The sequence below is a fragment of the Thamnophis elegans genome, chromosome 6, assembly GCF_009769535.1.
Source record: "Thamnophis elegans isolate rThaEle1 chromosome 6, rThaEle1.pri, whole genome shotgun sequence".
NCBI lineage: Eukaryota > Metazoa > Chordata > Lepidosauria > Squamata > Colubridae > Thamnophis > Thamnophis elegans.
Window position 1 is genome coordinate 80879075 of NC_045546.1, and position 23027 is coordinate 80902101.

At 39.8% G+C, this 23027-nt stretch overlaps 1 protein-coding gene across 1 annotated transcript in view; it reads left to right on the top strand.

Annotated features, from left to right (window-relative positions):
• The window catches only part of TRIO (trio Rho guanine nucleotide exchange factor), a 325986-nt gene that overhangs the window by 110023 nt on the left and 192936 nt on the right, over positions 1-23027 (top strand). The window contains exons 6-9 of the mRNA XM_032219436.1: positions 6182-6304; positions 10812-11003; positions 17200-17331; positions 21760-21990. Coding sequence (XP_032075327.1) covers positions 6182-6304; positions 10812-11003; positions 17200-17331; positions 21760-21990 — 678 coding nt within the window. The remainder of the gene's footprint in view (positions 1-6181; positions 6305-10811; positions 11004-17199; positions 17332-21759; positions 21991-23027) is intronic.

Genomic DNA, 23027 nt, shown 5'->3' on the forward strand with positions numbered 1-23027 from the left:
GGTTTAGGGTTAGGTTAAGGGTTAGCGTTAGGTTTAGCGTTAGGTTAAGAGTTAGGTTTAGGGTTAGGTTAAGGGTTAGGTTAAGGGTTAGGTTAAGGGTTAGCGTTAGGTTTAGCGTTAGATTAAGCGTTAGGGTTAGGTTTAGGGTTAGGTTAAGGGTTAGGTTTAGGGTTAGGTTAAGGGTTAGGTTAAGGGTTAGGTTTAGGGTTAGCGTTAGGTTAAGGGTTAGGTTAAGGGTTAGGTTAAGGGTTAGGTTTCAGGGGGTTAGGTTTAGGTTTACACGTTAATTTTAGCTTTACCGCTCACAGCGTGCTTTTTTCGTCGCGCTGTGATGACGTCAGGTACGCAGTTTCGTCGAGCGCGCTTTAGTTGACCGCGGTTTTGTGGTGGAACCATTGGGCCATACATATTTTTCGATTTATTTTCAATTTATTAGGATTTGTATGGTGCCCACTCTCGAGAGACTCAGGGTGTCTTACAGATAAAAACGGGGAGGGGGGGGACATATAAAAATTAAAAAGAACAGACATTAAAATTACACAACATTCATGTAGCTTAGGATGGGGCTGGATAAATCAACAGCCCCAGGCCTGCCGGAACAGCCAGGTCTTAACTGCTTTGCGGAAGGCCGGAAGGGTAGTAAGGGTCCGGATCTCCACGGGGAGATCGTTCCGTAGGGCCGGAGCAGCTACAGAGAAGGCCCTCCCCCGGGGAGTCGCCAGCCGACATTGACCGGCAGATGGAATCCGGAGGAGGCCTAATCTGTGTGATTTTACTGGTCTCTGGGAGGTAAATGGCAGGAGGCGGTCTCTCAGGTAGCCAGGTCCTATACCATGTAGGGCTTTAAAAGTAACGACTAGCACCTTGAAACGTGTCCGGAGACCAATGGGAAGCCAGTGCAGCTCGCGGAGGATAGGTGTAACGTGGGTGTACCTAGGTACCCCCACTATCACTCATGCGGCTGCATTCTGGACCAACTGAAGTATTAAGCAACGTTGGTTCTGTGGAATGCACCCTGCATTTTCCCCCTTTTGAAACGTAGGTTTTTATGATTCATCTGTTCTCCTGGCTATTCAGGCATAGGAAGTATGTGATGATTAATGCTTCAGGAAGAAGAGGTGGCTTTCCTAGCAAATTATGATATGGCAGAGGCCCCATTAAGTTATTAAACTTGATCTGAAGCAGCCCTTTCCAGGCTGATGCCCACCAGATATGTGGGATCCTTTTAGTACAACCGGATACCAATTTAAGGAAGGCAAGTTGTAAATTATGATATACACACAGACTGAGAAAGCCATACATAAACGCATACATACTTAAAGAAAAAGAGGTAAGTGTAATTTTGGCCTCTAATTTTCAGATTCCTTAATTTTTCTTTTTTTATAATCTGGCAGTTTTTTTAATTAAATGTTTGTTTATTTTTATCCTTCCCTTTTTTATTATTATACACCCTTGATTGATGGTAATTCGGATACCAATCCTTTGCACAATTCAGAATAAATCACGCTTCAAGAACTTGCTATATCTAAAAAACAAGACTTAGGAAAAAGCATGATACTGGAGTAATATTTATTTTTATTGTTCTTATAAATCACTTTAACCGAGGTAATTTGATGATTTAGGCAAATTAATTGAAATGCTGGGATTTGAGTGAGATATCTTATTACCCATACACATATGTACATGCTGTTCTCAGCCAAGGTTGGTTTCAAGCTTGGTTTGCAATTAGGAACCAACACAGAGCAAACAGCCCAATGAAATCATAATCAGTTCACTACTATTAATGTAGCCTGTTCCTTTTTTGGGGGATTCCTGACTTTTTTTTTTCCTGGGCTGAAAATCAACATCTCTAAAGTTCTTTCTTCCACAGGGGGCTTTTCCAGGAGACCCAGCAAGCTTCTAACCATACATTTTATCAACAGCTAAAATATTACAAAACTCTCAAGACAGTTATACACCATTCCCTTCTGTTGAAATAGCTTTTTGAAGCTTCTATATAAGTAGAAGTTAAATAAAGGACATAGGCTGCATAGCCATACCATCTTATTTTAATTTCAGTCTTCAAATAGCAATAGCACTTATATACCACTTCATAGTGCTTTACAGCACTCTCTAAGCCGTTTACAAATGTCAACATATTGCCCCCAACCGTGGCACGATAAAACCGCGCTCGACTAAGCTGCGCCCGATTAAACCGCGTCGCTGACGTCATCAACAGGGCGACAACAACGAGCGCGGAGAAAGAAGGGCGCTTTAAATAGCGCTTTGAAAGCAAGCCGATTCAACTGAAGGTAAGGGTTAGGTTTAGGGTTAGGTTAAGGGTTAGGGTTAGGTTTAGGGTTAGGTTAAGGGTTAGGTTTAGGGTTAGGTTAAGGGTTAGGGTTAGGTTTAGGGGGGGTTAGGTTTAGGGGTTAATTTTAGGTTTAGCGTTTACAGCATGCTTCTGTCTCCGTGCTGTTGTCGCCCTGTTGATGACGTCAGCTACGCGGTTTCGTTGAGCGTGGTTTAGTCGAACGCGGTTTTGTGGTGGAACCGCCCCCAACAATCTGGGTCTTCATTTTACTGATCTTAGAAGGATTAAAAAGCTGAATCAATCTTGAGCTGGAGAGATTTGAACTGAACCTGCAGCTAGCAGTCAGCTGAAGCAGCCTGCAGTACCGCACTCTAACCACTGTGCCACCTCAATTCTTGAGAAATAGAGTCTGTCTCATAGCATTAGCTAATAATGGGAAAAGGGGGGGAATTGGAGGAAACGTAGCAACTAAGGCTATGAAAAACACGGAACCTTTTTTTAATGTGAAGTATCCAGCTTTTAAGTGCAAAATGCTTTGCTTGGAATGGGAAACAACCATTCCAAGTAATTCGAGACACCTATGAGCATGGACTATCTGATGTGAGCTAGGAACACTTCCAGAGTGCTGGAAACCAGCTGTTTCACACACAAAAAAAGGTTCCTCGTACTTGAAACGTAAATAAAATAAATAAGAAATAGGAAGTTCTGAATTTGGAAACAGTTTGATTTGGAATGTAGTGCATACCCCTGTTTTTAGCCAGGCTTTAAAATATTCCATTTTTTTGGATTTCATTTTTATAGATATTCAAAAAATATATATGGTGCTTTCTGTTTAGAGGGTTGAATAGCTGAGAAGATCTGGATAGATTTTATCTAATTTATATCCTAACACGGGGGACAGATTTCCTGCATTGATCCAGCATCCCATACATACAGGAAATGTTCCCCAAAATTTAAGATTCAGCAGGGGCTGGAAAGAAGCATCTGGAAATATACGATTGATTCATCCTTTTTTCCAGTGACAACAGGAGATGATAAACATGAGTTGGAATAAATTCTAACCTCATTTTCCTTCTGTAGCTGGATACCCTGGAGAATTAAACAAGTGAAAAGAATGTTGTTAGAACGCAACATACATTTGGGGGTTTTATTCTAAGCAGAAACATGTGAATATGGTTGTATTTACATTTCAGGTTTGCTATGTCTGATTATCATTATTATAATGAAGTAGACTGGTCTATGAATGTTTATTCCATAAGACATTCTGTATTTGGTGCTTTTAGAGAAGCTGTAGCTCAGATTGAACTGTTTTTGATTACAACAAGAGTTTTAACTTACTGTACATTTGAATCAATATTTGTATCTGCTGGGATTTCCTGCTTAATCTTTCCTATTAAAGTAAAGGCATCTGGGCAGCTGGCCTTATTATACACATTCAAACTCAGAGCTGTTTCGGGCATCTTGGTTTTACAGAAGTTTTCTTGATTACTTTGCTTATATCTAGGGAGATGATAAGACAGACAAATTGGACTCCAGTACATTGCATTGGAGAGTATTTGTGTTTGTTTATTGTAGCAGCAGAGATAACACATGGGCTTGTATCAGGGGTGGGTTGCTAATCCCGTTCCAACCGGTTCGGTTGGAACGGGGCCGGCGGCGTCCTCGTGCACGCACGCAGTTCACGCATGCGTCTTAGCGCCTGCGCGATGCTCCAGCTGCTCGCGGAGAATCGCGGAGGCGCTGTATGTGCCATGCACCTGCGTGGAAGCACAGAAGCCTTCAAAGACCAGTAAGGAGGGCGGGCGGGTAGGCCCCTTCGCCGTTCCCGGAAGTTACTTACTTCCGGGTTTGCTGACCAACCGGTTCGTGGGGACCGCCGCGAACCGGTTGAAACCCATCCCTGGCTTGTATCAAAGCTTTAAAAGATTATAAAGCGGAGACCCACCCAAGATATTATTATTTGGATATTTTATAGGACTCTCTTAAATTACACCTATACCTCCTATACATCTTAACTAAATAGCTGCTAAGAAAACAAACAAGCATTCATTAGCTAATGAATAAGTGTACTTTAAAAAAAAATGAGTTGTAGTTAGATGGTTAAACTCTCCTTCCCCAAATTCCAAATAACCATGTCAAAACTTCACAGTGATTGATATTCTCACTTCTAAGATCTCAAGTATAGCATGAAGTAAATTAAATTGATGAGCACTTCTGCCACCAGGGCGTGGCACCATCAGTCCTTTTATCTCCAGAAGATGACACTAACGAGCCCCAGCTGCATTGTTATTCCTGCATCCCGAGTCAACTCACAGCAAGCTTCTGCTGAGTTACAACAGTGAACTTAGTTAAGAATACACAGTTGATATTCAGCTTTACCTCACTTTTCCACCTAAAAGGTGCATCAATCAATACCTCAAATCAGTGGATCAACACAGCAATGAAGACCAATGAATGACATTCTCTCCCCAGAAGAATGGGTTCCACCACAAAACCGCGGCCGACAAAATCGTGGTCGACGAAAGCGCGCATTTGACGTCATCACAGCGCGACGAAAACATCACGCTGTGATCGAAAAATGTAAAAATAAAGCGAAAACCTTACCCTAACTCCCCCAAACCTAACCCTAAACCTAAACCTAACCCTTAACCTAACCCTAAATCTAACCCTAAACGTAACCCTTAACCTAACGCTAAACCTAACGCTAACCCTTAACCTAACGCTAAACGTAACCCTAACGCTCTAAACCTAACCCTAACCCTTAACCTAAACCTAAACCTAACCCTTACCTTTATGTGAATCGGCTTGCTTTAATTTTATTTCAATTTTTAATTTTTTTCGTGATGTGATGTGATGACGTCAAATGTGCGCTTTCATCGATCGCGCTTTTGTGGACCGCGGTTTTGACGGGTCACGGAAGAATGAGGTGTGCTTGGTGAATGGCACATCTGCTCACATGGACCACATTTGGTCGGTTCTGAAAAAGATTGTGCTATTCTTAAAATAGTGAACTGAGGGTATTTCTAGATCTGGCACTAGTGTCATAGATGGCTTTGATGGCGTGCAGTCTACTTAGGGTGAAGTACCAGTTTGGGTCCTTTCCAAACAGGAATATCTTGACATCGGCTATCAGCGCTGGCAACTTATGCCCGGGGTTAATTTTGAACATAGTTCAAAAACTTTGAACTGTCAGAAATAGAGCTGAAATTGGAGCTGATTGATACGATCACATTGGTTGATAATACTCTTCAATTTGTTAGTGCTTGTTGGTATGCTGCCACGTCCTTATGAATGAAATTTCCTATTTTCATTCAATAGTCACCTTTTCAGTTTATTCATTTGTTGAAATCTTATCTAATCCCTTGGAGGGAGCCGGGATCAGCCAAAACACATTTTGGAGAGCATACAATAATATTGTATATTGTAGAATATACAAGCATATTTTCATCCAAACAATATAGAATATAAGGCACAGGTTGATTATTCCATCTTGCTTCATTGGTACATCGATTTTTTTCAGTGGGTGTTTCAACAAATTTTGCATTTGACAGACGTAGTGTTCCTTATACTTATTTCATCTTTTCAAAAGGAGTCATGGCATGTCTCACTGTCTTTTATCAATTTCTTTTTGCCTAGCTAGCCATTTATCTTTGGGTTAGTATTTAAGGTATATTGAGAAACTAAAAGAGCCAATTTTAAGACTTGTGGACTTCAACTCCCAGAATTCCTCAGCTAGCATAGCTGGCGGTGGAGGGGGGATTCTGGGAGTTGAAGTCCACAAGTCTTAAAGCTGCCAAGGTTGGAGACTCCTGATTTATATGATAATAGGCAAATGTTTTAAGCCTCTGACCACTTCTTTGCTGAACGTTTAATTTTTGCTTTCTTTAGATGTTTGACTGGATCACACACAATAAAGGCCTGTTTTTGAACAGCTACACAGAAATTGGAGCCAGCCACCCTCATGCTATGGAACTCCAGACCCAACACAACCATTTTGCTATGAACTGTATGGTAAGAATTTTGCAAGAGCACTTCATCTTTTTTGATACACCTTGTTCTTTTTAATACCGAAGAATACACAGCCTTGGTTTCTGATCCCCACTGAAAGCAGGGTAATGGGAAGCCTGGGGGAGAATCTAGTGTAAATAAATAGGAGAGAAGAGAGATTGAGAAGAACGTAGTTTGCTTGTTTAGGTAACACACAAATGTAAAGAAGAATTTAATGGAAGAATTTTTGTTTGTGTGTGTGTACTTTAGATACATGTACATATATATCTAAATGTTCTGACACCCCTCTTCCCACACCAACACACTCCAAGTCAAAGATACTTTCCAGAATTTATTAACAGACAGACAGGTCCTTGGCAGCAAACCGGCATAGATAAGCCGTGGCAGCAATCCAGCCTGCCAAGCTCACAATTCTGTTCTCCAACATTAGTTCCTGCGTCGACTTCTGCAAGAGGGGCGTGTGCACAAGCAGTCCTTATTATAGTCTGGAGAGGAGCCTAATGACCACCAGCTGAGCGCAATTACCTCCTGCACTTGCGCAACTGTTCCTGACGCCTATTAGCTCTTCGGTGCCGGGCATCCAGGAACAACTCACTGTTGGTGTCCGGATCCCTCTCCCTTGTATCCTCCCCCTGGTCCAGGCTCAGGCGCCTCCTGGTGGCCAACCAGCCTCTCTGCGCCCTGCTCAGAGTCAGAACCCTGCCCAGGGTCCTCCACATCCTCCAGAGCCGACTCATAGGGCCCCTCGCTGTCGGAGTCTGGTGGCAGCTCCAACGGCTCCTGCTGGGCCACAACATCTAAATATATAAAACTTCTAGACACTGCTGTCCCAAAAAATTGAGATAATATTTAAAAGTACTGCGCAGTGTGCGGGTGTCCGTCTTGTCTTTTCTGTCACAAACACACACACAGAGTCAGATGCTATACAGTTTTGAAGGGAATAGGTAACTCGTAGAATTCCCAAAGGAAAAAATAAAATACTTTTCAAGCTTGATGACTGCATGGACCTAGCATTTAATTGACAGTTCTTAAAAGGGGTTTTGAAATGGAAATGCATTAATAAAACAAACGCTTGGATTTATTCAACTTTTAAGTCGTGCTTCGTTTCTCCTGGGCACAACTTTCCCTGGGATCTACAGTTTGGATGTGACCTGTTTTGACAGCAGTTTTGAACTTCTGCAGTTTTGGAAGGGACTTATTTTGACAGCAGTTTTGAACTTCTTTAGGGCTACTTATCAAGAGGTCTGTTTGGGTTTTCCTTAATTAAAATAGAAGTGAATTTATGTAGCTCAGGGTTGAATTGTGGATTCCTTGGTGCTCCCTTGAGCTTTGTTTTTTTGCTTGCAGATGATTCATTACCTAATTAAGTAACATCATCAGAACAGGGGTGGGTTGCTAATCCCGTTCTAACCGGTTCGGTTGGAACGGGGCCGGCGGCGTCCTCATGCACGCGCGCAGTTCACGCATGCGTCTTAGCGCCTGCGCGATGCTCCAGCTGCTCGCGGAGACTCGCGCAGGCGCTGTACGTGCCATCCAGCTGCTCGTGGAGAATCGCGCAGGCGCTGTATGTGCCATGCGCCTGCGTGGAAGCGCAGAAGCCTTCAAAGACCGGTAAGGAGCACGGACAGGCGGGTGGGCCCTTCGCCGTTCCCGGAAGTTACTTACTTCCGGGTTCGCCGAGCAACCGGTTCGCGGGGACCGCTGCAAACCGGTTGAAACCCACCCCTGCATCAGAACTTCTTTTCTAAGAAGAAAACATGAAAGTTTAGCCTTTAGTAGAATGTTATGTTTTCCTTAATGTTTTATTCACATGAAGCCGTATTTAAATTTAGATTGATCATTACTAATCCAGGCAGTTTACAATATGCCACTCGTGAAAGGGAGCCTTCAAAAATGGTTAAATCTTTTCTTCGAGAAAAGTAGAAACTTAACCTAAATTAAGATTTGTTTAATACTGACATACTAACAGATGTATCAGTCACATCTGTCCCAGCAGACAACACAACCTGTAGTGTTCCTTTTCTGGAACAAAATTTGTTTCTCTGTTCCTGTTCATTTACGAACAGCTCTTCCTTATTTATGGAGAGCAGGGTCATGTTACTGAAGCAGGCACCTATAGGCTGAATAAACAAATCAAGAATGAAAATCCCTTTCAAAACTGTAGTTCTTTCAGGATGACCATTCCCACTTTGTAGAAAGCAGAACTTTATACTTAAATTTAAAAAAAATGTTTTTTCCATTGACACACTTCTGTATTTTTCTCTTAGCATTGGAAAGATGTGTGCTTAATCAGATTATAGAATGATGAGCTTCATTTTGTGGTACCGTGAAAATGAAATCTGTCATCCAATTCGAAAGCAAATGAGGTCAGGTCAAAAATATACTTGAACTGGAAAGCCAGTGTCTAAAATTCAGTTCTTTTCTTGAAGTCTCTCCCCACCCAGACCAGAAATTCAGATTTTTTCCCCCTAAAATTATCCTGTAATCAATTAAGCAGCTTTTATGCATCTTAAACAACTTCGAAGGAACATTTTAAACAAAATGTCCATTATTGACATCAGTTGTTTAACATCAGTTCAAAAGTGCAGTATATTCAGGGTTTGCCTTCCCCTTAATTTGCTCTGGCTAATCTCAAATTATGGCTCAGTTTTTCTATTGCTCCTTAAAAGTAAGTGGCGATGAGTTGGAAATGGCATTGGCACAAAAAAATTGGCATTGGTCTTTGCTTTTCCAGAATCAAGTAGAGAGTCCTAAAACTTAGGGACAAGTTTAATGATGTTTTCTTACGATTTAAGGATCAGCGCCATATGTACAATGTTGGCTGCCTAGTCATTTAAAATAAAAGATAAGAAGCTGTATCACATCAGATAATTGCAATAACTTTCTGTATTTCAGTTAGACCAGTGTGTCTCAGAGTTTCCCAATCTTTTAGCCTAATGAGTAATGTTATAATCTGAAAATATGTGCAAGTTCACTTTCCATGTGGCCTTTGGGAAGGGAAAGCTCACCCTTTCACAAAATAAATTCTCAGAAGTTACAAAGCACCACTTTATCAGAATGCTACATCTTGTCCTCCTCCAGCAAAATGTTCTTTCTCGGAAAGTACGGTGGTATATTATATTGCGTTATAGAGGTAAACTTACTGCATTTTAGCATGTTGTTATAAGCCAGTGTAAGTTGAGATGATTTGATAATCAAGATAAAAACAAAATAAACCTGGAGAAGCTTTACTTTGGCAGCATGTAATATAAAAATTCTGAGGAACAGAACATTTGTCAGATACCCAAGGAGTTATCAGAAATATTGGGTGTTAGGCAGCGGGTGGCTGTTCGGAGTCCAGGATGTCATGTTTTACAATTGCAATTTAAATTTTAGAATTTTGCATATCTAATTCAATGTAATCATACCGTTTATTTAGACACAAAATATAGTAAAGGTGAAGAGAGTGAAAGAGGAAGTGCTGGCTCGTATCAAAGGATAATATACTATATTTTTCTTATGATTTCCTTTCTGCTTGGCACTAAATAGTTTCTTGCCCATTTTATTTCAGCCTGCAACCAGAGCTGTCATTTAATGCTTTCTTATGCATGTAAAAAAAAATCATGATTTCAATTTTCCCCATAGGGGAGTATTTTTGATATGGTTGTTCCTAGTATTATGCATTTGGTACCAAAGCTTTCACCAACAATGTTTCCTTGGTTTTTTTTTAACAAATATGGTTTATATTGATTAAGCTCTGTGTTCTTTGTATTCCCCGTCTTGTTTATTTTGCTTATAGTAAAGTATGTATGTATGTACGTACGTACGTACGTACGTATATATTTAGTGTCACAACCCCTGGTATGCCCAAATATTGGAGGAAGCATACTGCTTCCTTTCTCTGTCTATCGGCTCGTCACAAGAGACCATCACAACAGAAAGCCATTATTTTTACTGTTGCCTTTGTTACATTTGTGTTGCATTTGTGCTGATAAATACAGCACAGGTTCAAATCCCAGTAAGGGTATGGCTAGCTGATGAGAGCTAAATAGCTTGAAATAGATCTATACTATCTCCCTTTATTTATTTATCAGCACAAATGCAACACACACACAGAGACACCTATCTATCTATCATCTATCTATCTATCTATCTATCTATCTATCTATCTATCTATCTATCTATCTATCTATCTATCTATCTATCTATCTATCTATCTCAGGGATAAGGTACTGAAGGCCCTGTAGATATTGAGTCAGAGCTTGCAAAGAAGTCTAGCTTTAGAATAGTGTTTACAGAAACGCAATATTCTACATTTTCAATTCAACATACTGAAAGTGTACTTTTTTGCCCCCTAAATAATAACCGGAGAATTTCTCTTCATGCAGACCTCTGACGCTTACACAAGGTGCCTACTGTAAGAATACTAGCAGAAAGCTTTTCATCTTGGCTGATGCTAGTTTTTAAGTCAAACCATCAAGTTTAATCTCCTTAGTAATCTTTTCCGTCTCCTTTTTTTTTTTTTAAATAGAATGTGTATGTGAACATCAATCGCATAATGTCGGTAGCCAATCGTTTGGTGGAGTCCGGTCACTATGCTTCGCAACAAATCAAGCAGATTGCCAACCAGTTGGAACAGGAATGGAAGGCATTTGCTGCGGCCTTGGATGAACGCAGCACCTTGCTGGATATGTCGGCTATTTTCCATCAGAAGTCTGAACAGGTCAGTCATTCCGCAAGACCAAAGGGTGTCTGTTGGTTTTCTTTTTAATCTTATAATTGGCTTAGGACAAGAGTAGACAATTCTGAAATTCTGATGAACCATAGAGCACGGATATCAAACTTGTGGTGTCACATTGCTGCAGAGGTGGGTTCCTACCAGTTCGCACCTTATTTGGTAGAACCAGTTCGTCAAATCTACCGAACCGGTTAGAAGAGGTTCCACCAGTGGACCCGGAAAGCAGGCCACACCTACAGAAGAGGTTCCAAAATTTTTTGAAACCCACCACTGGTCCTTGGATATGATTATTCTACACTATCATGCTCCTATTTATAAAACTCAGTGCCTCTGTGAAAGGTAAGGATGACTACTGCGTTTGTGGTGCAATCAGAACATTGCGTGTGTTGAAGTTGTTTTAACGCAAACCAAAGATGCCTTTTAAAAAACAAGTTTACATCATATTTGGAACCAGCTCCCCCCCCCCCCCCGAAATCCAGACCATACCCCCTCTGATGGCCTTCAGGAAAGCCGTAAAAACTTGGCTGTTCCGGCAGGCCTGGGGCTGTTGACCTCACTGTTGAGGTCGGGCCCCGACTAGAATGACTTTATGAGGGGTGACTGTTGTTTTAAATTGTATTGTTTTTATGTTTTTTATGTTTTCTTTGTAAACCGCCCGGAGTCCTTTGGGATTGGGCGGCATATAAAAGCTTTAAATAAATAAATAAATAAATAAATAAATAAATAAATATATATATAAATATATAAAATAAATAATAAAATAAATAAAATAAATAAAATAAATAAAATAAATAAAATAAATAAAATAAATAAAATAAATAAAATAAATAAAATAAATAAAATAAATAAAATAAATAAAATAAATAAAATAAATAAAATAAATAAAATAAATAAAATAAATAAAATAAATAAAATAAATAAAATAAATAAAATAAATAAATATTCTTATGCATGCCAGTGCTGTGTGTGAGGTAATTTGAGGTGGTTCTGACAAGTGTCGTCGGCATCTTAATATCCGGTCACATGGGCAGCAAGCAACTCCCATCTGGTCACATTGACGGCAAGCCACTCCCACAAAGGAGGCCACACCCACAGAGTAGGTTCAAACAATTTTTGAAACCCACCACTGCATTGCTGTCACAATTGTTTTTTCCCCCATTGCAGAGCTGGAGTGGGCATGGCCTGTGTGTGAAGCACCCGTCCCACAGGCTGTCAGTTTTGACACACCCCTGTTCTAAAGCATCTGAATTCTTTTACTAAAATGCTGGTTGCAGTTGTCAAAAATGGCAGTTTCCTGCTATTTTGAGACATATGCCAACTACAGAAGTCACGTGCAAACCATATTTCTAATCCTTTAAACAGATTTTACAGAAACACAAATGAATATTCCCTCAAATGTTGAACAGAAAAGCATGAGTCTTGCATACTTGGTATCTCACTTAATCTGCTCTGACCTTCCGGTTCTCCTATAAATGTTAGACAAGGCCCCCTGGCTGCCAAAATGTTCTCCATCCTAGTTAGAATCAAGGGACCAGCTTGTATATTTGGCTTGCAGAGGCATTGAGAGGAGAGGAGACTCCTTTCAGCTGATGAATCACTTAAAGTTATACGCAGCTGTGATCTGGGATCCACCCTCCCAGATCTCGCCTTGGGCAGCAAAAAAAGAAAAAAAAAAGCCATCATTGTGGTTTCGCTACTTTTCAAAACGGCACTTTATTTTCGCAAGAAGAGACACGGAAACTCCCGTCATGATTTACTTGCTTCCTCCTATAAAAATTGCACAAGAAAAAGGAATCAGGGTCTGCTGAAATCTTCTTTTCTTTAAAGCTTCTAGCAAGGAAAGGCCTGAAAAATGGGATCTTGAGGTAAGATTGTCTGTACCAGCTTTAAGGATTATTTAAGGTCTGTAAGCTATGAATTCTCATAGTTTCATACTCAAGGTATATATTGCAAAGGGTCTCAGAATTGAGCTGTGGATGAGTACAAAGGGATAAAACAATGCTTTGTGCAGATTCGTTTTCCATAATTAGTAACATTTATAATGCTTAAGCAATCTCCCCTATTTAAGGTTTAAGGTTTAACTTTATTTATAGGCCACCCAATCCCGAAGGACTCCGGGCGGCTTACAGAAGAGAAAAGAAAGAAAATAAAATAAAAATAAAATAAGACAAGTTAAAACGACACAAATACATTCATTTCAGTCGGGGCTGGACCTCAACAATGATTTCACATTCAACAAACAACGCGAAAACAACGTAATCACCCTAACCCTGAACCTAACCCTTACCTTAACCCTAATCACGCTTTTGTCGGCGCGCTGTTGTCGGCGTGATTTTGACGTCGCGGTTGTCTCACCGCGGCTTTGTCGGCGCGCTTTTGTCATGTGCGCATGACCTCAACAAACATTTCAAAAAAGTAATAAAGGATTCATATGAAAATTGAGGTCTTAGAATTTAAAACCAAAATTAAATATTTCATCCAAGACAAATATTTCACTCTGGTTCTTATCTGTGCTTTTTGTTAGGTAACAGTTATGTGTTGCTTCCAATGACCTTAAAAACCTAATCTGGAGAGAAACCTGCATCGAATCTTAAGATCATGCCCCCGAATAGCCTATCTCCATAACTAGAATGTGACTTCCTTAATGCTATTTAGTGTTCACTTCTAAACGTGCCCATGTGATCTATAATATTGTTTCTATTGTTGGAGCACTGCTTGGACTATTTTTATTGAGGGAAATGGGAGACCCGTGTTCAGCTCTATTGTCTTTGATCACTGGTATACTGTTCCCAGTTGCTTGCTCCAGTTGTCCAGAAGCGTGACCCAACAAATGTGTGCCCAACAAATGCGTGCCCACAAAGCGCGCCCACAAAAGCGCGATTAGGGTTAGAGTTAGGGTTATAACGTTTTCGCATCCCGCTATGTTGTTTGTTGATGGCAGCACAGTTTTATCGGCGCGCATTTATCGGGCGCACATTTGTCGGTGAACCGTCCAGAAGTACAGAAAATACATATCATATAATTCCTGGTGCCAGCCTTCTTTAGTTACAATGTGTGTGGAGTACTCATGATGGGAACTGTAGTCCAAAAGTATACACTTACCAGAGACTCTGTGAGGAAGTTGGGCAGTGTGACATATAACTAGATATAAATATTCATGGGGCATAACTTTCTTACCTGGTACATGTGCCCTAAATTGGAGGTCATATTGGGACAATCAGGACTTGTACACTGTCACATAGGAAAGTGATTTCCAAACCTTGGTAAATTACCCAAAATTGGCTCGTGACCCAACAAATATGCGCATGACAAGCGCGGTGAGAAAACCGTGGCGAGAAAACCGTGATGTCAAAATCACGCCGACAATAGCGCGCCAACAAAATTTTGATTAGGGTTAAGGTAAGGGTTAGGGTTAGGTTCAGGGTTAGGGTTAGGGTTATTACGTTGTTTTCGCGTTGTTTGTTGAATGCACGCTTTTGTTGGCGCGCTGTTGTGGGCGCGATTTTGACGTCGTGGTTTTCTCGCCGCGGTTTTGTCAGCGCGCTTTTGTCGTGCGCGCATTTGTCGGTGAACCAAATTGGCTAAAGGTGTCTTTTCACAAACCCATTACCCACCACAACAGGGACATTTAAATTGACTTAAAGATTGACACGTCCACTAAAATATATTCAAAAATCTCCCAAAGTATTCCTATAAAGATGAAACTTCTAATAGTAATTTGTTGAAATGACATAAACACCACAAACAACAATATTATTTTCATAATTCAGGTCCTTGAGTTATGACCATTCATTCAGCAATTGTTCAGCGTTTTGACGGTGCAGAAGGAAGGAAGTTAAGACTATACTGAAAGTTTGATAAGGTTTTCTGATAAATGGTTTTGGGTAATGAAGGATCAGGCTTGGAATCTTAGGGACTTCCTTTGCTTGCTTATGGCACAACACACACACACACACAAATTATCTCTTTATAGACTGCTGCTATTCCTCATTATCAAGCAGAGAAACATTTCCCTGGCAACTTGATTGAATCTCAGACATACTTTGAACAGCCAAACCAGGGCCCCTGCTTCCTGCTAATCATACACTACATACACACACACGAAAATCAACTCTCTAGTGTAATTGGGGTTTTCTAATGGTTAAGAATTCAGCTCTGCTGTTCTTTATAACAACTTCCTTTGACATTGCTGTCTTTTCTTCCATTTAAGCAAACAGCTCTATGATAGGTTGGCAGGGAAGCTGATTATTTTGGGAAAGACCATTTGACTTCATGGATCCAATCCAATGAAAATTGTATTTTCCAAGGCTTGTGTGGAAAAAATAACAACCCTAGATTTTCTCATATTAGAATGAAATTGCCACCTGCTAAAATTATATTTCATTTCAAGGGCCTGCGATGAATGCGATATAGCTGGGAAACATTTCTTCCACATTAGCAGATGATCTGTTTTTGATTTGAGCACTTTAAACAGGTCACTGTCTTTTGCTTTGAGAACTGATTTAATGGCAGCCACAAAAACTGCAGATTGCTGATTTGCAAAGTAAGAATACTAAGGTTGAGTTGATGCAAAAAGTCATGAATTCAGGTAGCACGTGTCTGGGTTTGCTACAGGGAGGTAATAAGTTTGAGCCGAGGTGGCGCAGTGGTTAGGGTGCAGTACTGCAGGCCACTTCAGCTGACTGCTATCTGCAGTTCAGCGGTTCAAATCTCACCGGCTCAGGGTTGACTCAGCCTTCCATCCTTCCGAGGTGGGTGAAATGAGGACCCAGACTGTGGGGGCGATATGCTGACTCTGTAAGCCGCTTAGAGAGGGCTGAAAGCCCTATGAAGCGGTATATAAGTCTAACTGCTATTGCTATTGCTAAGTTTGCCCTATTACAAAGGGATTAGTGAAATGTGAAGAATTCCACATGCTAAATATGTGCTTGTATATAGAAAATTTAATATCTAGTATCCCCCTACAATTGGACAAGAACCCTACCTGAAACAGTGCATACTGGTCTAGATGACTTTATCTGTATGTACAACTGCATCTGTACATTCATATCATCTATCAATGATTTACCAGTTGTGTTTACTTCCTGTGGCTTTGTCACTGAGGTGAGTTTATTTTTGAGTAGAATAACAGAGTTGGAAGGACCTTGGAGATCTTCTAGGCCAACTCCTTGCTCAAGCAGGAAACCTACACCATTTCAGGCAAATGGTTGTCCAATCTCTTCTTAAAAACCTGGATTTTGATTAATAAAAACTGATAAAACATTCTGCCAATTAAGATAAGGAGACACTTTCTGCTTTCCCCAAGAGTCAACACCATTTAAAAGATGTTATCGTTTTGAGTATCATTGTATCGCTGAGGCACATGTAAATAGTACAGAAATTGTTGAGCAAAACATGTCTCCCCTTCATCCACCTTAAAACAGGAAGGTGGGTTCATTTCCTCAAAATGCCGCTGAATTGTGCGGGATATGTATTAAAATAAGAGAAAAATGATTTGTTTTTATTTGGCTTTTTTTTTCTGTATAAAAGCTATTCCTGGAGAAATAAAACTAGAATATAGTCTGCTCGGATTAAACGAATTAACCTCATTATAATTGTATGATTGGCTACTTAATTGGGTACTTTCTCCACACAAACAAGAAAACAGCCCATGAATTGCAAGTTATTATATTAATGCAATGTCTCTCTTGAGTGTGTATAATATTGATGATGGAGATGATAGAAACAAATGGATTTGATCTGATTTTCTGGTGCTAAGAGATTGCAGCTGAACTCTTTTGGATGCATTTGGAAATTCTTTTGCATGTGAATTGAGGTTTGGCTTCAGATTGTTTTAATGTTTCCATATGTGTTTGTTTCCTCTTCCAAGCCACTCCATAGTTAACAAAGAATTCTCATGTTACTAAAGTGTTTGTTTTCTTTTTAACAACCATCTCTTGTTTTGCAAAGTATAGTGAAATGATAAATTGGTAAATTCTTTTGAAACCTAACTATTTTTATGTTTTAGGGGAGCCAGGGTGGAAATGAACTCAAAATTATATTAGCAGCTGAAAAACTGTCTGCTTTTTAGTTAGAAATTAAGAGCTCATTTGCTAACCAAACATGCTTGCTCCGATAACTTTTGTGTTGGTTCTTAGTGGGAATGCTTGTAGTGAATAAGATTTTTTTCCCCTCCTCCTAGTACATGAGTAACGTGGATTCATGGTGTAAAGCCTGTGGTGAAGTCGAGCTTCCCTCAGAACTTCAAGATTTGGAAGATGCTATTCACCATCACCAAGGAATATATGAGCATATCACCCTGGCATACTCTGAGGTAGGTGATATTCTCTTTCCTGCTTGCAAGTACAACGTTGGCTATATTAAAAAAATATATACAATGGTGTTCATGCATTTAGCAAAAACAATAAAAATAGGTTCTCCGGAAAAAAATAATAACTTTTATTGTTTTACTTTTGCACAAGATTCCGCGGACCAGAGTTCATTTTATCGCTGACATGTTTGTGAGGAAGAAAGCAAAACTTGAAATGGGTTAGGCTGAGAAAAAATGATTAGCCAACAGTCACCCAGCCAGCTTTCATACCTAAGAGAACTAGAATCCACAGTTTTCCAGTTTTTAGGCCAGCACCTGAGTAACTATACCAAACTGGCAATCAGTCACATATGCCAAGCAACTGAGATTAAGAAATTTGATGAAGAAGTTTCAGGTCTGCAAATTCCGTTCCTTATGGGAATATGTTTGTCCTTAAGGTGCTAAGTTTGCAATAGTAAACACTTTATCATATTTAATTGACGTAGAGTTTGATTTCAGCTCTCTGTTAAGTAAACCCCTTGAAATAAAAAGATATTAAATGTGTGTGAAATGATGCAATTCTTCAGTTCACTTACTATGCTAAGCCATGATTTTAAAATGGTTTGTTGAATAAGCCACCATGACTGCATTAAGATATACTGATTCTGCTTTTGAGAACAATCTTATCCCCCAAGTTGTTCTTTAAAACATCCTCTGTAGAAAAAATATCCTAGATATTCGTGTTTCTGCTTTGGTCACTGACAACATATATTTATAGACTACAACTGTGGCTCTATCAAATTTGCCCGAAGAACTTTGGATCCATTGCCAAAACTTGTCTGTCCAGATTAATTTTGGGTGATAATCCAAAAGGATTAGAAATATTTCTCATGCTCTCACCTCAGCTTTTAAATAACAAGAAATCTTATTTTTTCACTCTTTTTTACTACAATTAAAAACATTCCTGCCATGCATTAAATTATACGGCTGCTGTTTCTTTTTTTAGATCCAGTGGCTGAAATTATATCATATTTTTTAAACGATGGCTATTTTACAACAATTTACAGTATATTAACAGTTCAGGCTTAGTGCTCCTCCAATTATCACCAACAAATAGAAATATAATAAGAAATATAAAAAGAGCCGAGGTGGCGCAGTGGTTAGAGTGCAGTACTGCAGGCTACTTCAGCTGACTGCTAGTTCGGCAGTTCGGCTGTTCAAATCTCACCGGCTCAAGGTTAACTCCGCCTTCCATCCTTCCGAGGTGGGTAAAATGAGGACCCGGATTGTTGTTGGGGGCAATATGCTGACTCTGTAAACCGCTTAGAGAGGGCTGAAAGCCCTATGAAGCGGTATATAAGTCTAACTGCTATTGCTATAATGCTGGTGACTCTGATTAAATAAAATTATTTCAATCTTCAGCTTCCTCGGGTCAGACCTTATATTTCAGAATGTCTCTGCAATAAGATCAAGGACACTTTTCTATTTTCACATTAGTGGTGGGATCCTGCATTAATATAAACTTGACATCTCACATTAATCTCACTGTGCTATGAAGGCAGTTCCTCATCTCCTTTAAAGAATTGGGGGGTGGGGGTGGAATGAGCATCTGAACCAGTATAGTTTAAGTTAGTAGATAACATTGCTAGATAAATTTTCCTTATCTCTAGCTTTGAGCTGCGGTTGGTAGCAGTAAATCAACATTTCCCATCAGGATGTGTTGATACAACTATCTTTTCGCTGAAAGATATGTATAAGTCATAACTGATAATTAGTCAAGGTTTATTCTTGTGATCTTATGAAAAAGTAGCGGCCATTCTTATGAAATGAATCAAGTACCAAAGCCCATTCTTTAGGCTAACCAAAGCCCAGGGCAACATGCAAATCAATCACCTTTTTTAATAGGAAAAAGGAGGACAATTACTCTTGTAACGATATTTGCATCCTTCTAGGGTTTTTTGTTTTTATAATGTATCGGAAAGAAATTCAAGCTGCAAATCTTCCCCCTTCCTGGTTCCTTTTTAAATGTTTGTACATACGATCCTGCAAAACATTTAATTCATCACATTTCACCAGAGGTGTTTCAGAATTTGTTGCTGTTTTATTTATTTTTAAAATGCAAAACAGTCTGCTCTGAGCGTTTTGGAAGCGTTTTGAATTTGGAAACAACATGCTTCAAATTTGGAGCGCCACTTGTTTCAAGCTTGAGATGCTTCCAAAAAGGCTTCAAAATGCTGTTTTGCCTTTGAAGCAGGGCATTTTGAAGAATTCACACTCGGAATCTTTTTAAAACGAAACATTTATCTATTTATTGCGGTTCCAGCTTTTTACGTGATATTTGAAATAGTTTAACCCAACCATTGACTGTGTATTTTCTGCCAGTTATAAAACTTGTTTGACTGGCCTTCCTTAAAAATAATGTTTATTATTTATTATTCTTTAAAAAAAAAAAAAAAAAGCTTCCTTAAATGACAACTTCCCATTGAGACATTCATTTTTCAGTCACACTAACCATTAAAAGGGAAGAAGGCACGCTTGTACAATCTGAATAGCGTTCAATTTCCTTTCCTTTCTAGGAAGTGAGAAAAATATCAAAGCCCCGTTTCTACATATATAAAACAGAATCATGAAGATGAAGGAACGATGTTGTTCTCTTCAATAAACCTCAATAAATTCTAGCCAGAAGATGGATTCAGTTAAAGCTCAGGCTGATTGCAAAATACTTGTGCCACCACAGTCATATTTAAAATTTGACTGAAGACAGATGGCGAAAGTAACTCAATTTATAGCAATGTTGCATGGTCCCTTATAGGCAGACCCAGGCACCCTGCTGAGGAAGACTTGATGTTTAAACAATCTGTTTTCAGTTCACTCCCGACTAGATGCTGAGAAGAATTTTCAGTCAAATTAGTGTAGGAAATCTTGATGGTAGGCAGTCGCTTTAAAATATGTCTCATTTGAAGCTTAATTTTCCGTTTTAGTCTACTTGCATTTGTATGCTTTCGAACTGCTAGGTGGGCAGGGGCTGGGGCAAGGCACTCGGGTTTCAAACCCGGGCTGTCAGCTTTTCAGCACACAAGCTCAGCATCTTTAACTGGCCTAGCATCAGATATGACTGGAAGTACAGGGAAATCTTTACCGTTTCTCTGTTAAGGCAGCCTCCGCGTGTGGCCAGAAACCTCTCCATGACTGTCAGTTTTTGATTCTGTTAGAAGGTATCCCTCTATCTTTTCTGCACTATTATCTGCTTCTTTGCAGAAGCTCTTAGCAATAGCAATAGCAGTTAGACTTATATACCGCTTCTTAGGGCTTTCAGCCCTCTCTAAGCGGTTTACAGAGTCAGCATATTGCCCCCAACAATCCGGGTCCTCATTTTACCCACCTCGGAAGGATGGAAGGCTGAGTCAACCTTGAGCCGGTGAGATTTGAACAGCCGAACTGCAGAACTGCAGTCAGCTGAAGTAGCCTGAAGTGCTGCATTTAACCACTGCGCCACCTCGTCTCTCTCTCTCTCTTGAGACATAAGGATTCTTTTTGCATTACATACTGTAGCTATAAGGATGCCAATATATAACTAAAAATAATCCAGTCTGAACCAATCAACCAGAGGCCTTTGTCTATCTGGAAGTTTTTGGGAAACCTTATATTTTAATGTTTATTGATACCATGACACCTTGGGAACATGGATGTTGTGTCTGCATTTAATCTGATGCATAATTATTAACTTCATTATTCAAATAATGGCAATTTTCCCTGTGTATATTGCACCTGAAACCTTTTTGTTTCTCAGACATACACAGAGAAATGTGTAAATGCAACTGTAAACGTAACATCTCCCTTTTTCTAAATCAATATTATGGTTTGTGAAGACAAATTCATTTTGAAGATGAATAATAAAATTAAATGCAAACTGGTTTGCATTTTAATAAGCTTGTAATTTTAACAGTGACTGCTGATCAAGACTTGAGTCTATAAGAGGTTTTTTACCTCTGAAATCCAGCTTCTCCAATAAATTCTTAACAATTTAAGATTATTTCTAAAAGTAGGATTTCTTGATCAGGTAAAGTAGTTGAAATGAAATCTTGAATCCCTTCTTTGTTTCAATAGTTAGGCTTATATACCGCTTCATAGGGCTTTCAGCCCTCTCTAAGCGGTTTACAGAATCAGCATATTGCCTCCAACAACAATCTGGGTCCTCATTTTACCCACCTCGGAAGGATGGAAGGCTGAGTCAACCTTGAGCCTGGTTGGATTTGAACAGCCAAACTGCTGAACTGCAGTGCTGCATTTTAACCACTGCGCCACCTTGGCTCTTTGTTTGATTTCACCCAAAATAAATACCAACGTGCCATTCTTGTAAAGATATACCTAAATGGCAAAACCAATGTTGCAATTCCATATTATAGAACTCTGCAAGCTAGTATGTAAACACCTTCATTCTTATTTTTCTAGGTAAGTCAGGATGGGAAATCACTGCTTGACAAATTGCAGCGGCCTTTGACACCTGGGAGCTCAGATTCCCTAACAGCTTCAGCCAATTACTCCAAGGCAGTACACCATGCCCTAGATGTTATTCATGAAGTCCTGCATCACCAGAGGCAATTGGAGAACATTTGGCAACATCGAAAAGTTCGCTTACATCAACGGCTTCAACTCTGTGTCTTTCAACAGGATGTACAACAGGTCAGTCCAATATCTCCTGGTATTGGGGATTCTGTGTGGAAATGCATACAGAGGCTACCCACACACCTTCTTGATCTAAGGGGAAATTTTAAAAAGCAAAATTATCAGTCAGTGCAGCTTCATATAATCTTGGTTTGTTCCAATTACAAAAGTAGGCTAAAATAAAATGCTGAATTTGAAGAAGAAGAAAGGGTGGTGCTGTAGCACTCATATACCAGTAGATTTCTGCTGGACCTCTGACAATTCCAGAGCCAAGTACCATCTAAAAAAAATCTTGTCTGATCTAGCTGGTTGAAAATTGAAATGAGCGTTTCCTATAATGTCTAAATGGGTCCACTGACAAATGCGCGCCCGACAAAACCGCGGCGAGAAAACAGCGAGGTCGAAATCGCGCACACAGAAGCGCGCCGATAAATGCGTGCCGATGAAAGCGCGCCATCAACAAACAATGCGAAAATAACGTAATAACCCTAAACCTAACCCTAAATCTAACCCTAAACCTAACCCTAAACCTAATCCTAACCCTAACCCTTACCTTAACCCTAATCGCGCTTTTGTGGGCGTGGTTTTGTCGGCGCTCTTTTGTGGGAGCGCTTTCGACCTCACGGTTTTCTCGCTGCGGTTTTGTCGGCGCGCTTTTGACGGGCACGCATTTGACGGGTCACAGTCTAAATGAGAACCATCTCAAAAACTCTCTCCTTGAAATGTTACCCCTCTTCTCATTGGTAGTGTGATGCCACTCACTTTGAGACCTTCAGTGCATCTGTAAATGTTAAGTGAAGTTCTTGCCACCCAAATGTAGATCAAATACATGTCTTTGCTTGTGTGTTCCTGATGTACTGCAAAGAATGGTGGCCAGAGACTTCAATAACACAAAATTACTGAAGAGTTGAAGAAGAGAGCTTTTTGATGAGTCAGATTATTTCCAAAGTCTGGTTGGATATCCCAAGGCATACAGAAAGAGAATTAAGTCCAAAATATAAACAGGGAGGAGGAGCACAATTTTCAAAATAAAGCAGTAGAATTAGTAAGGAGTC